General features: G+C 37.9%; 2 protein-coding genes across 4 annotated transcripts in view; both read right to left on the reverse strand.

Annotated features, from left to right (window-relative positions):
* LOC133649176 (phospholipase ABHD3-like) overlaps positions 1–9,146 on the reverse strand; it is a 57,915-nt gene extending 48,769 nt beyond the window's left edge. The window contains exons 1-9 of the mRNA XM_062046011.1: positions 9,036–9,146; positions 8,885–8,970; positions 8,614–8,728; positions 8,417–8,532; positions 4,811–4,896; positions 4,598–4,741; positions 4,404–4,520; positions 2,604–2,732; positions 2,454–2,521 (exon numbers count right to left, since the gene is read on the reverse strand). Of these exons, the coding sequence (XP_061901995.1) occupies positions 2,454–2,521; positions 2,604–2,732; positions 4,404–4,520; positions 4,598–4,741; positions 4,811–4,896; positions 8,417–8,532; positions 8,614–8,728; positions 8,885–8,970; positions 9,036–9,146 (972 nt within the window). The remainder of the gene's footprint in view (positions 1–2,453; positions 2,522–2,603; positions 2,733–4,403; positions 4,521–4,597; positions 4,742–4,810; positions 4,897–8,416; positions 8,533–8,613; positions 8,729–8,884; positions 8,971–9,035) is intronic.
* Positions 9,147–12,010: 2,864 nt separating this feature from the next.
* fdft1 (farnesyl-diphosphate farnesyltransferase 1) overlaps positions 12,011–14,243 on the reverse strand; it is a 50,167-nt gene continuing 47,934 nt past the window's right edge. Inside the window, exons 6-7 of one of the 3 annotated variants that reach the window (XM_062044502.1) lie at positions 13,609–13,761; positions 12,011–13,540 (exon numbers count right to left, since the gene is read on the reverse strand). In XM_062044502.1, coding sequence (XP_061900486.1) covers positions 13,334–13,540; positions 13,609–13,761 — 360 coding nt within the window. In that variant the 3' untranslated portion in view covers positions 12,011–13,333. Of the gene's footprint in view, positions 13,541–13,608; positions 13,762–14,243 lie in introns of those variants that run through there. The other 2 variants (XM_062044503.1, XM_062044504.1) reach the window with 2 other exon arrangements.

The following is a 14,243-nucleotide window of genomic DNA, read 5'->3' on the forward strand; positions in this document are numbered from 1 at the left end:
CGTCTGTCTAAACATGCCCGGCTCGACACTACAATTTTGTGATAACTCTCATCCCCACTGCATCATCACAGTCAGATTTACAAACATATAAACCCTAAATAGTATCTTATTCACCATGTGATTGGCAGCAGTTAACGGGTTATGTTTAAAAGCTCATACCAGCATTTTTTACACAACTGTAGCACACAAAAAAGCACATTTAATTAAAAAAAAACATTATTATGGTCTTACCTTTCTTGCTGGACATCCACACAGCCAGCCTTTGCGTGTGTACCACGCCGTTTGAAAAGAACGGGTCTTCTGTCCCGAAGTCAAAAGCAAACCTTTTAGCTCCGGCGTTGGTCTACCTTTAATTATTACCTCCTGCTTCGATTGAAAGTCCAGTTTAGAAAACTGTTTTATTTTACATATGTAATCTTCCAAGTTTTTAATAAAAGTCCAGGCGAGAGGAAATAAACAATCGCTGCAAACTTTTTTTTTTTTTTTTTTCTTCTGCGGCGAGGAATGATCTCTGGGATCACTACCGCCCTCTACCACCAGGAGGCCGGATTACTGCGAGCCTCAACCAGTACGTCTTTTGCAGCAGATTTATGAATGCTCAGCACAAGAAATACGTTACACACATGCAGTTGTTGACAAAATACACTGTACATTATATACCTCAGCTAACTAAACCATGCCATAGTTTAGTTAGCTGATATAATTCATATAGCAATACAGTCTCACTGCACAGCAGCTCAGCAGTTAGCCGAGTCATTGTGCACAATCCATGTTGAGGCACAAATCAGTGACGTGCCTCAACTGGCTGCTGATCACCGCACCGTCTCTTCTCAGTATTTGAACGGCAAATGTGAAAATAAAAATAAAAATAATCTAAAACTGGTGAAGTTAAATGGAAAATAACTTTAGTATAATCACTGGATACATATAACAATTTAATTAATTTTTTTTTTCTTTTTACATTTTTTTTCTTTCCATGATGGCAGGTGAGGCCCCGCCTCCCCTGCCTCTAGTGACTGCACGCCACTGATATATATATATCTATATATATCTATATATATATATATATATAGATATATATAGATATATATATATATAGATATATATAGATATATATATATATAGCTAGAATTGACTGAAAGTCAAGTATTTCATATATATATATATATATATATATATATATATATATATATATATATATATATATATATATATATATATATATATATATATATATATATATATATATATATATATGAAATATATATGAAATACTCGAGTTGGTGAATTCTAGCTGTAAATAACCACGCCCCCAACCACGCCCCCCGCCCCCAAGCCCGACCAAGCCCCCCCCCACCTCCCGATATTGGAGGTCTCAAGATTTGGCAAGTATGATTTAATAAGAAGCCAAAAAGTGCAAAAACAATAATGTTCGTGTTGGAGGAGTTGTGAATGACTGCAGGGCCACAACATTAGGTACACCTGCAGACTGCAGCACGGATTTCATATTTCAGTCAACAACACCTCATCCAACACGAACATTATTGTTTTTGCACTTTTTGGCTTCTTATTAAATAACTTTTTTAAATAGATTCAATCTTGCACGTGGAAAGTTTAAGTGTGGGCTTTAGTTGATATAACACTCCCGTCAAGGGGTGCATTCTACGGTGGTGGTGCATTAATCCCGCACAACAGTGGCGCATGGACTTCATTTATAAGTAAAGGTAAGACCATAATAACGTTTTTTTTTATTAAATGTGCTTTTTTGTGTGCTACAGTTTGTATGAGTAAAGTTAAAGTTAAGTTAAAGTAGCAATGATTGTCACACACACACTAGGTGTAATAAAATTTGTCCTCTGCATTTGACCCATCCCTTGATCGCCACGCCCGGGAATAATTTTTGGTGATTTAACCCCCATTTCCAACCCTTAATGCTGAGTGCCAAGCAGGGAAGAATGCTGGTATGAGCTTTTAAACATAACCCGTTAACTGCTGCCAATCAAATGGTGAATAAGATACTCTTTAGGGTTCATCCCCACCTTCTACCATCCTAGTCACGTCCGTTGTGTCCTTGGGCAAGACACTTCACCCTTGCTCCTGATGGCTGCTGGTTAGCGCCTTGCATGGCAGCTCCGCCATCAGTGTGTGAATGTGTGTGTGAATGGGTGGATTTGGAAATACTGTCAAAGCGCTTTGAGTACCTTGAAGGTAGAAAAGCGCTATACAAGTATAACCCATTTATCATTTATCATTATTATATGTTTGTAAATCTGACTGTGATGAAGTCAGTGCCTCACCAGCCATGAACCTCACCGCACGTCACTGCTTCACCGCACGTCACTGCTTTACTGTATGTCTAACACTTTATTCTTAAATTAATGAACTTTAAACTTGTGATGCTTGTCTTTTAATAGTATTGATAGTCATTTCCAAGATGTAAAAATCTAATTGAGTGGGATTCCTGCCACCACCTCCGACTCAATACCGCATTCATCACTTCCACGCTTGATCTTGAAAAAACCTTTTAAAGGAAAAACAAACACGATTTCAGACTCCGATGTCATTACACAAACACCTATTTTCATTTGATGATCCTTACATACCCTTGTCTCCCCAGTCACCGTTCCAGGAGTTGGCTGCCAACCAGTAAGGTGCCCCGTTTTCCTGCCCCCAGCCGAGGAGCTTGATGGCATGACCCCCCAGCATCTCCCCTGTCACATGCTGGTACACACCTACAACATACAGTACAGTGACAAACTTGAATGTGCATAACGGTGAGTGTTTTCCCTGCATGCATGGCATGGTTTTTTGCCACTTGTTGCTAGGCAGAAATGAAAAGGTTGAGGCAGAGGGGCTCTACTGCCTCTCACTGCAGAGAAAGGACAGGGCGATTTGACAGAAAGGCAGGGCTGCCTGGCCCTAAACACAGAACACGCGGGGTGTTGTTATGCGTGGAGAATATCAATTGATGAATTAAATGGCGCTTCTTATGAAATTTGTACCGCAAATGTATTCCTCATTCCTTCCTGCTCTGTCACTGATAAATATATAATGGCAGATGTCCCCCTGTAGTCCCAGTTGGCCCTTGTGGTGCAGCACTAGTAGCAGTCTTGGAATGCAGAAAGTACTGAGTTCCAATTCTGTGTGAAGTTAGTAAGGTTAATAAATGATGTGAATGATGTTTTTAATTATGTTAAACATTTTATTTTCGCACAAAAATGTTTTATTTAAAAAAATGTTTTTCCATTAATTCATTTTAGTACAAAGCTTGCATCAAATTATATTCAAGTTTAATTAAAGAAGTATGAAAATATTTTCCAATAAACCAAAAAAAGTGTGATTTTTTTCCAAATTTAGCTTGCAAAAAAGAATATAAATGACTTCAAAAATGCAAGATTATGAACCCAATTTCTTTTTCCGCACTAATTAAATTTCTAACTCAGCCACTCTTTATTGAATATGAACTACAGCAGGCCTGGGCAATTATTTTTACTTGGGGGGTCAAATTTACAGAAAAAAATGTTTTCTGGGCGCCGGTATGTCTGATTATTAGGAACACTAATACAAAACCTCACAATAATGTCTGATTGAATGCTAAAAACGTCATGACAGACCGCCTTAAAAAAAGGGAATGGAATTGAAAATTTCTTTACTGAATGAGACACCCAGAATGTACATGAAAATAAAAAATGTGGGGTTTACAATATTAACTATGAACGATAAAACACTGAATATTGACAACATATGAACTTCACACCCCCTCCTTATCGACATATTTTACAATCGAGCGAAACGCAACAAAAATGCAACAAACACAGCGAAATATGAATGTGAAGGGTAAAAAATAAACCCGCCTACAATTTGATGTATCTGATACATCACTAAGCTTTAGAACTTTGTTGTAAAAATCTCCTCCCGCGTCTGTCCCTGACACCCGCATTTCAGGCTGGCCGCTCTGGAAACACTCTGTGGAAACGCTCCCCACCCACACTGCTTGGTGCCTCGTCTGAGCTGCTGAGACTTAGATTACCGTAGTAACTAATTACATTACCATAGTCCCTAGTATATCATGCATAAGCGCAGATTCTAACCATTGAAATACTTTGTATAGTTCAAGACTTACGGTCATTTGACTGCACATCATAATGGCAGCTATAGTTTCCATCTTAAAGATATAAAAAAATGATTTGGGAATGTCGGACGGGCAAGATTAAAAAACTTAACGGGTCTTAATTTGCCCAGGTCTGAACTACAGCAAGGTTTTTTTCACCACAGTGCCATCTGCTGCATGTTGTAGGGAATTGCGCCACACTAATTCACCACTCAAGTCAAATTGTTAATTTCCTATGGCTGCATTTAGAAGACATGAGTGTATTGTATTATTTAAACCGTACAAAACTCACCAGTCTTGTACTGAAGAAAATCTGCATAAACACTGAAAGCCGCCTCCACAGGTCCATTCTTGTAAATCTCCGTCATGATCTGCTCCTGGTCGGAAGAGATGCTATACGCTCGTCTTCCTGTGGTGGAAGATGTGGACAACACAATAATTTATGACGGAGAATATTATTTTCTGTTTTGTAGTTAACCTCCGTACCAAAGTGCTTGTCCTTGGGGTAAGACAGCGAGTAGCCGTCAATGCACTGCTCCACACATTTGGGAGTCTCCTGTTCGCCCTGACATGGAGGACGCGTTCCGTTGACGTGATGCTCACACGGGGCCAGGGAGTACGGGCGGCAACCTGCATGTGTTTGCCATGAAGTCAGGAGAAAACTGAGCCGGACCTTCCCCGCGTTTGGGATGAACTTACCCGCTTTGGAGTCATATAGGCCTCCGGTCACGAGGCCCTTCTGGACCCAGAAGTCCCAAGCAGCAGAGGGAAAGCCACCAAAACACCTGCAACCACACCAACAAGTCACTACCTAATAAATGCTGTGCCTCAATTAATAACCGGGTGCTGCTTCAACACCTTTTTCACCCTATCAAAAACAATAACATAATTAAACATGACTGTAGAGCACAGGTGTCAAACTCAAGGCCTGGGGGCCAGATCTGGCCCGCGACATCATTTTATCTGGCAATGATATGCGTCAATAAAGTACTTAATATTTTCTTAATTAATTTTTTCACTTTGACAGGAACAATATATATACTGCTTGAAATTGCATACCTTTTGAACTTTATTGGGTATCCATTATTGCAACAAATATTACAGTATATTATCATGCTTTCCAAAAAATGTTTGTCCAAATAAAAATAAATACTTAAATATCTGCTTGATGTATGATTTTACAGCAAATTACCCATCAAATTAATAAAAATGACATAACATTTTACGGTGTTCTTTACAGCATATTACTGTAAATTGAAAAAAACTAAAACATTTTTGCATTAAAATTCTGTTGACTGAGCTGCCATATTTTTACTTTAAAATCGTGTTTTTAACGGTGTGTTACTGTAAATGGAAAAATGATACATTTGTTTTTACGGTAGAAAAACTGGCAGCTAAGTTTCCAGGATAAAAAAATAACTTGTACCGTTTTTTCCTTTAACAACATAATGTTGTAAAAACCAATGTCAATTTAACACAAACATTCTGGCAACTAAGCTGCCAGCTTTTTCCGTAAAACCCCCCCTCCCCCCAAAAAACAGTGCTACTGTTTTTCCATTTACCGTAAAATGTTGTAAAAAATTTAATAAACGTTTAATTTTTTTGTAAAATGTTGTAAATGTAATTTTTTTACTGTAAAATTGACAGTCTACTTAAAACAATTTATACAATTAATAATGAAATCCAGAGGCAAATTCATACATTATTCACTGTTACAAGCGGCCCCCTGAGGGCAGCCATAACTGCCATGTGGCCCTCAATGAAACCAAGTTTGACATCCCTGCTGTAGAGCAATGGTGGTTTGGAATTTACGTCCTTAATGTTTGATCAAAGTAATGAATTCAGTAATTTTTTGTAAATATTTAAGACTTTATCCCTTTACACAAAAATAATGTATATTTCTTCTTTTTGGTCTATTTCTTGGTTTCTAACTGGACTAAATGATTTGTACCTTTTTTTGTAAACAATATTGTATTTTTATGGCTATTGCGTGATCCTAAATTAGCATAACAATTGAAGCTGTTGTTTTATTTTGAATAGTGATATTTGTCATGCATGAATGTGTGTATTCACTTTTGCCTTAATGTTGACTTTGTTTGCTATGTTCCTTTGTTTTGTGTCACCTGCTGTCCTGATGCTCTTATTGTAGTTCTATACTTCCTGTTGGATTTCTTGTTTTGCTGCACCTTCACTTTCTGTTCTGTTTCCTGCCAGCGGGCTTGTTTTCTATTAGTTAATCTTGCCAAAAATGTTAGTTTTCTGTGCACTTCCATGCTGCACCATAATTATTTTGACTTGTGTTGTTTTTTTCCCCTACTAAAAAGCTCTTTTACCTGCACTTTGCGTTTCTTGCTCTGGTCCAGACCAGAAAACCTGTTCTGTTTCCTGCCAGCGGACTTGTTTTCTATTAGTTAATCTAGTCAAAAATGTTAGTTTTCTGTGCACTTCCATGCTGCACCATAATCCTTTTGACTTGTGTTGGGTTTTTTTCATACTAAAAAGTTCTTTTACCTGCACTTTGCCTTTCTTACTCTGGTCCAGACCAGAAAACCTGCTCTGTTTCCTGCCAGCGGGCTTGTTTTCTATTAGTTAATCTATCTTAAAATGTTAGTTTTCTGTGCACTTCCATGATGCACTACAATCATTTTGACTTGCATTATTTTTATCCCATTCTAAAAAAGTATTTTACCTTCACTTTGCCTTTCTTACTCTGGTCCAGACCAGAAAATCTGTTCTGTTTCCTGCCAGCGGGCTTGTTTTCTATTAGTTAATCTAGCCTAAAATGTTAGTTTTCTGTGCACTTCCATGCTGCACTACAATCATTTTGACTTGCGTTGTGTTTTTCCCCTACTAAAAAGGTCTTTTACCTTCACTTTGCCTTTCTTACTCTGGTCCAGACCAGAAAACCTGTTCTGTTTCCTGCCAGCGGACTTGTTTTCTATTAGTTAATCTAGCCAAAAATGTTAGTTTTCTGTGCACTTCCATGCTGCACCATAATCCTTTTGACTTGTGTTGGGTTTTTTTCATACTAAAAAGTTCTTTTACCTGCACTTTGCCTTTCTTACTCTGGTCCAGACTAGGAAACCTGTTCTGTTTCCTGCCAGCGTGCTTGTTTTCTATTCGTTAATCTAGCCCAAAATGTTAGTTTTCTGTGCACTTCCATGCTGCACCATAATCCTTTTGACTTGTGTTGTTTTTTTTCCTACTAAAAAGCTCTTTTACCTGCACTTTGCCTTTCTTACTCTGGTCCAGACCAGAAAACCTGCTCTGTTTCCTGCCAGCGGGCTTGTTTTCTATTAGTTAATCTATCTTAAAATGTTAGTTTTCTGTGCACTTCCATGATGTAAAATGTTAGTTTTCTGTGCACTTCCATGATGCACTACAATCATTTTGACTTGCGTTATTTTTATCCCATTCTAAAAAAGTATTTTACCTTCACTTTGCCTTTCTTACTCTGGTCCAGACCAGAAAACCTGTTCTGTTTCCTGCCAGCGGGCTTGTTTTCTATTAGTTAATCTAGCCTAAAATGTTAGTTTTCTGTGCACTTCCATGCTGCACTACAATCATTTTGACTTGCGTTGTGTTTTTCCCCTACTAAAAAGGTCTTTTACCTTCACTTTGCCTTTCTTACTCTGGTCCAGACTAGAAAACCTGTTCTGTTTCCTTCCAGCGTGCTTGTTTTCTATTCGTTAATCTAGCCAAAAATGTTAGTTTTCTGTGCACTTCCATGCTGCACCATAATCATTTTGACTTGTGTTGTTTTTTCCCTACTAAAAAGGTCTTTTACCTTCACTTTGCCTTTCTTACTCTGGTCCCGACCAGAAAATATGTTCGGTTTCCTGACAGCGGGCTTGTTTTCTATGTTAGTTTTCTGTGCACTTTCATGCTGCACTACAATCATTTTGACTTGCGTTGTTTTTTTTCCCTACTAAAAAGTATTTTACCTGCACCTTGCCTTTCTTACTCTGGTCCAGACCAGAAAACCTAACAGCATCAAAACATTGTGAAAATGCAACCCCAGGAAGAATAGCGGCTGCTGTTGCAGAAATTAAACAGCTGAGGCTCTTTAGTGCCCCCTGAATCTTACTTTTTGATCTTATGAAGACATTTGGCTCAACTGTAGTCTGGGACAGAGGTGTTTGGACTCTTTGCTGCAGAGATATCACTCTCTCGGGTCCAACAAGAACAAACTCTCTGCCCTCTAACACACTCCATGCCTTTAAAACGTCTTTCCGTTGCTCCATTTGTCCTTCTTGTCGGTGACCCCATACCTAAGTCCACTTTGAGGATCTCCATCACACTCACCCCATCCCACATTCATCACAACAGGACAGAAGGTCTTCCGCTGAGATCTCCACGGAGATTTCCCCACTACTATGGATGCATAATCTGTCAGATATCGCCTCAGCTGCCCCAAAGGCCTGTTCCACACAAAAACATGGACGCTCCAAATATTTGATCTATTCAGAAAAGTAGGGTTTTTAGTAGGGTTTCTCTTTTACCCAGCAGGACCCGCAAGAGCCCTGGTCCCGGATCTGCTTGACAGTAGCACACTTAGGCCACTGCTGGCGTGCATCAAAGCTGTCTGGAAGTTTTATGCCTTCAGTATTGTGAACTCTGAGCCAGAGAGAGAGAGAGAGAGAGAGAGAACAATCATGGAGCTTTGCAGATAAGAAGCACCTGCTGACAGTCAGCTGAACAGGTCATATGATTCACAACATACACACACACACACACACGGTCATAAATGTTTCCTTTTTTTAATCAACATACACTTGTGGGGCTTTGGCCGCATTCAGGATGGTGCCACACAGCCCCTTCACGTAGTTGATATCAACCTTGTGAAAGTTCTGCCCTGCCTGCAGCAAACAAAGAGAAGATTAGATGTATCGTACAGCGGAAGTAATCTCTCGAATGTCCTCACCTTCCAGGTGGAGTTGGCCTTGTTGATAGTGTTTATCATCTCCTGGGAGAGAGGTGATAGGTCAGCCCAGGTGACGGACACGGCGACAAAGAAGAGGGCAAGTGAACGCATCCTGCAATAACATCGACATGTACAGGGAGCATCATCAACATTCATGGATTATAGTCAAATCCCAACATTAGGTACACCATTAGAAGGATTTTAGCTCAGCAGTTTTCCACCTGACTCCATGTGTTGGTAATTGTTAATATAAATGTGTACTGTGTACAGTCAATATTGATTTTTATCACTTGATCCACAAATCATTTATACATATTTCAAATAATATACAGTACAGGCCCAAAGTTCGGACACCGTCTCATTTCAATGCGTTTTCTTTATTTCCATGACTACTAAACAGGATGAAGACATGTTAAAAACAGTTCTCACAAAATAAACTACCCATGCAACGTGCATGAAACTTAATAGGTAACCGCCAGAAAGAATCCTTACCAACAATGAGTACTAATTTTGCGAGAATGACGTATTCTTAATCGAAGTCAAATTACAAAAATAAAGTTGGAATTTTTAGACAATTACAATTTTAAAACCGTAAAATGGTATTTTTTAGATATAAAACATTCTGCGATAAGCTCCAAAAATAATAGAGTAAATATATATACAGTACAGGCCAAAATTTTGGACACCGTCTCATTTCAATGTGTTTTCTTTATTTTCATGACTATTTACATTGTAGATTGTCACTGAAGGCATCAAAACTATGACACCTGCAAAGTGAAAACCATTTCAGGTGACTACCTCTTGAAGCTCATCGAGAGAATGCCAAGAGTGTGCAAAGCAGTAATCAGAGCAAAGGGTGGCTATTTTGAAGAAACTAGAATATAAAACATTTTTTCAGTTATTTCACCTTTTTTTTTTGTTAAGTACATAACTCCACATGTGTTCATTCATAGTTTTGATGCCTTCAGTGACAACCTACAATGTAAATAGTCATGAAAACAAAGAAAATGCATTGAATGAGCAGGTGTGTCCAAACTTTTGGTCTGTACTGTATATTACATGACAATAATATTTTAATTATTAGTCATTACTTTTCACAGCATGTTATATCTAGGGCTGTCAAAAATAACACATGCGATTAATCACAGAAACTATCACATTAATCCTGTATACAAGCATACTAATCACACAATTTGGGTAGAGCGACCGAGCCAGCAACTTGAGGGTCCCCGGTTCGATTTCCGCTTCCGCCATCCTTAATCGCTGCTGTTGTGTCCTTGGACAAGACACTTTACACACCTGCTCCCAATGCCACCCACTGGTTTAAATGTGGCTCAAAGATGTGTGGGTTTCACTCTGTAAAGCGCTTTAAGACTCTAGAGAAAAAGCGCTATATAAATGTAATTCACTTCACAATTTATTTGAACCGTACATTCTCAATCACCTTAACCGTGGATATACCTGAAAAGTAATAAATAAATGACATTCATTCAAGTAAAACATTTAAAACCTGTGATTAATCATGATTAATCCAAATTCAAGTGTGTGATTAATCAGATTTTTTTAAATTAATATTTTGACAGCACTAGTTACATCCATATAGCCATAACATGTGCATTTAAATTAACAATAAATCACACAACATACATTAAAAATAAAAAAGAATGTATTTTTTTGTAGACTATATAGTATACTATCAACTACTTTCCTAAATGGTATGAATTGATGTCAAATTATTAAAAGTATTAACTTATGAGTAACAAAATCAACATTTTATTTCTACAATAAACTCATTAAAAATATAACAAAAGCCCAAGATTCCATAAGACCATCTTACTCAACTGTTGGAATGAAATGTAACTCAGCTAACTAATGATACAGGAGATAAAAAGTTGTACCTGTGTAGTGGCAGTCAAGCTCTTGCTGATACGAGATGAGACAGTGAAAAAAAAAAAAAATCCTAACTTTTTAATCGTCATTTTTACAAGTTGCGTGTCACTGAGTCACATGCTGGTTTAATGAATAGATTGTCACATGGCACGGCACTAAAGCTTGTGTTGCACCAAATATAATAGGAAATAAACAAAAACACTGCACCTTGAAAAGTGCTGCACTGATGCTCCCAGTTGCAAAAAGACACATTAGGTGTCCAAAATGATAATATTAAAAAAAAAGAGCTAACAGTTGAAATGTAATGAGAAAAAGTTGCAATGTTGACTCTACTAACACAAAGCAGTTAAGCAGGCTAATTTTTCCTCAAAGCTGTCATCGCTCAAAAAATAATAATGAATCAAAATCAATGTTATGAATTATTGACCTATTCAAGGCCTGAATTACTTCACATCAAATATTCCACTTTGAAATATTTTTTGGGGAAAATTTTGCATATTGTGTGTGCCATATACAAAACAAAGTTTTGTTTTGACGAAAGGGGCATAAAACAAAAACATGAAAACAACACTTACAATCGACAGATAAAACTGAAGTTGATCTAGAGACTTAAGTGTTGTAAGTAAAACAACTAAAAACAACATATGAATTATTTTGAAACACTTTTATGAGTGAGGTCCTTTGGGATCCCCCAGAATTTTAGTGGGATTAAAAAAACAAAAAACAGTTATTGCTTAAAAAATAATAAATACAAAACAATGTTGATTTGAATTAGTGATCTATTTAAGGCTCCAATGACTTCACATCAAATATTCTACTTTGAAACTCTTTTTGGGGAAAATGTTGCATATTTTGTTTTTGTCATAAAAAACAGTGTTTTGACAAAAAGGTCATAAAACACACACACACACACACACACACACACACACACACACACACACACACACACACACACACACACACACACACATATACACACTATTGTATTTGTTACCTTCTTGAGACTTCTGAAAAATGCCTACCTCTTTAGGACCACCCTTTCTAGATATATACAGATTTGCATTTACAACATTAATAATATATACATAATATGCTAATATAAAAAAGGTAAGCTTTTAGTTAATTTTTTTTATTTGTAATTGGTTAATAAGTAATTACAGTATATCTCTATATACATATTTATTTGATTAATTTTGGCCAAAGGGGGCACATTTCAATTTCTTACACACACTTGTTATTACATATGTTGGCCAGAGAGGGAGCACTTAAAATTTTTAACGCACACTTGTTATTTCATATATAACCAGAGGGGGGGCTCTTTTAAAACCCGACACAGTCAATTTGAAAAATCCCTCCTTTTTGGAACAACCCTAATTTTGATAGATTTCACCACCAGGGGTGCAAATGAGACATTCTCTATTAGATGCAATGGTTTTCTGTATTGTGACCATGATTTATGTCCTAACTTGTTCACCGGTCCTCATATGGAAGGTACTTTTCCTTGTTGATGTCTCGAGAAGGGTAGAAATACAAGAAAACACACACACACAACTTTATATCAACAGATAGACCTGAAGTTGATCCAGAGATTTAAGAGTTATATAAAAAAATTACAATATATGACTTATTTTTTAAAATTTTTATGACTGAGACCCTTAAGGGTCCCAGCACCAAACTTGAGGGGAGCCCTAAAGGTTGAAAAAAAATCTATATATTGTATTGATTTTGCAAATGAATCAAAATGAAACCGGACAGATTTGACTTTTCAGATTGTGGCCCTCAGTGGAAAAAGTTTTTACCACCCATGCTTTAAACCATCATGTTTATATCCTCTCACCGTTTTATTTGCTCAAAATGTACATATAAATCTAATGTTCACATTACATAGCAATGTTTGTACAACTTTACCTTTGGTTCTGTGTTTCTGTGCTTGCCTGTTATTTTCTTCAACTCACCAAAGCTCTATTTACTCATTAAGGACACTTTCTCTAGCAGCTTGCATTAATATGCAGAACACATACATTTGCAGTGATTTTCCTCCCTTTCAAAATAAAGCCCAGTGGGAAGTGCTCTACAGTTCTACAAGGAGTTGAAAGAGACAGAGGGGATATATCCTCTTAGCTTATGACGTAATTTGAACAGACATTTTCCCATAAATCACATCAATATTCAAAGAGAAAGGGGCACATAAACATCAAGAGTCCATTCTATGCTGGTGATTTTAAGCACACAAAACCCTGGTACTTTAACTTGAACTATGTAGGCGATGCATTCAAATGCAGGCCTGCACAGCTACCCTGATACTACTTGCTGTTGTCCACAAAGAATAGCGGTTTCTCTGTTCATAGGGGACGTGGGCCCCCACTGCAGTGAAGGAGGGGCCATCATAAGTCAGTGTGGGGGGGCATTTACTGTCCTTGCATGTCGGCCTGTGACACCGTGGCACTGAGGTACTGCCAGCTGACGGCGGCCAGCAGCATGGCGGCCGACAAGTACATGGGCGACAGGTGGGGGCTCCTAATGGGAAGGCTGGACTGCGACTTCTCTCTGATGAGAGCCAGGATGCGCAGGGTCTTGTCCCGTGACGGGTCGGTAAGCGAGACCTTGTGCAGAATCTGGAAGGAAAAGCAAGCAAGTTAGTTTCTAAGTCCAGTAAATGCGACCAAGAAAAAAATACGGCCACCTCTTGGCTGTACTGGCTGATGATGTTCTGCACCGCCTGCATGGTGGTCGCCTCCATCATGAGCGTCACAGCCTGGCCCTTTCGGATTTTGACCACTCCCTGGAACACCATGGGGTTGTTGTAGCACGTTGACAGTGTAGCTATCGCCATCACCTGGTAAACAGAGGAATTACACATGGCAGAAATGAGTGTGTGTTCACAGTTAATTAATTTTGCAATGTGTGTGTCATTTTTAATTATCTAGAGCAGGGGTGCCCACAGAGCTACTTTTGGTGATATATATATATACATATATACCAAAATTATTTGGTACTTTGATACTTTTCTAAATAAAAGGGACCAGAAAAAATTGCATTATTGGCTTTATTTTAACAATAATCTTGGGGTACATTAAACATTTGTTTCCTATTGCAAGTTTGTCCTTAAATAAAATAGTGAACATACAAGACAACTTGTCTTTTAGTAGTAAGTAAGCAAACAAATGCTCCGAATTTAGCTGCTGACATATGCAGGAACATATTGTGTCATTTTCCATTCTATTATTTTGTCAAGATTATTATGCTAGGTTCACACCAACGGCGCTTTAAAGCGGCATGCAAAGCGGCGTTATAGCGTAACAAAGCCTGATTAAAGCG

Source organism: Entelurus aequoreus, linkage group LG04, assembly GCF_033978785.1.
Source record: "Entelurus aequoreus isolate RoL-2023_Sb linkage group LG04, RoL_Eaeq_v1.1, whole genome shotgun sequence".
NCBI classification, from domain to species: domain Eukaryota; kingdom Metazoa; phylum Chordata; class Actinopteri; order Syngnathiformes; family Syngnathidae; genus Entelurus; species Entelurus aequoreus.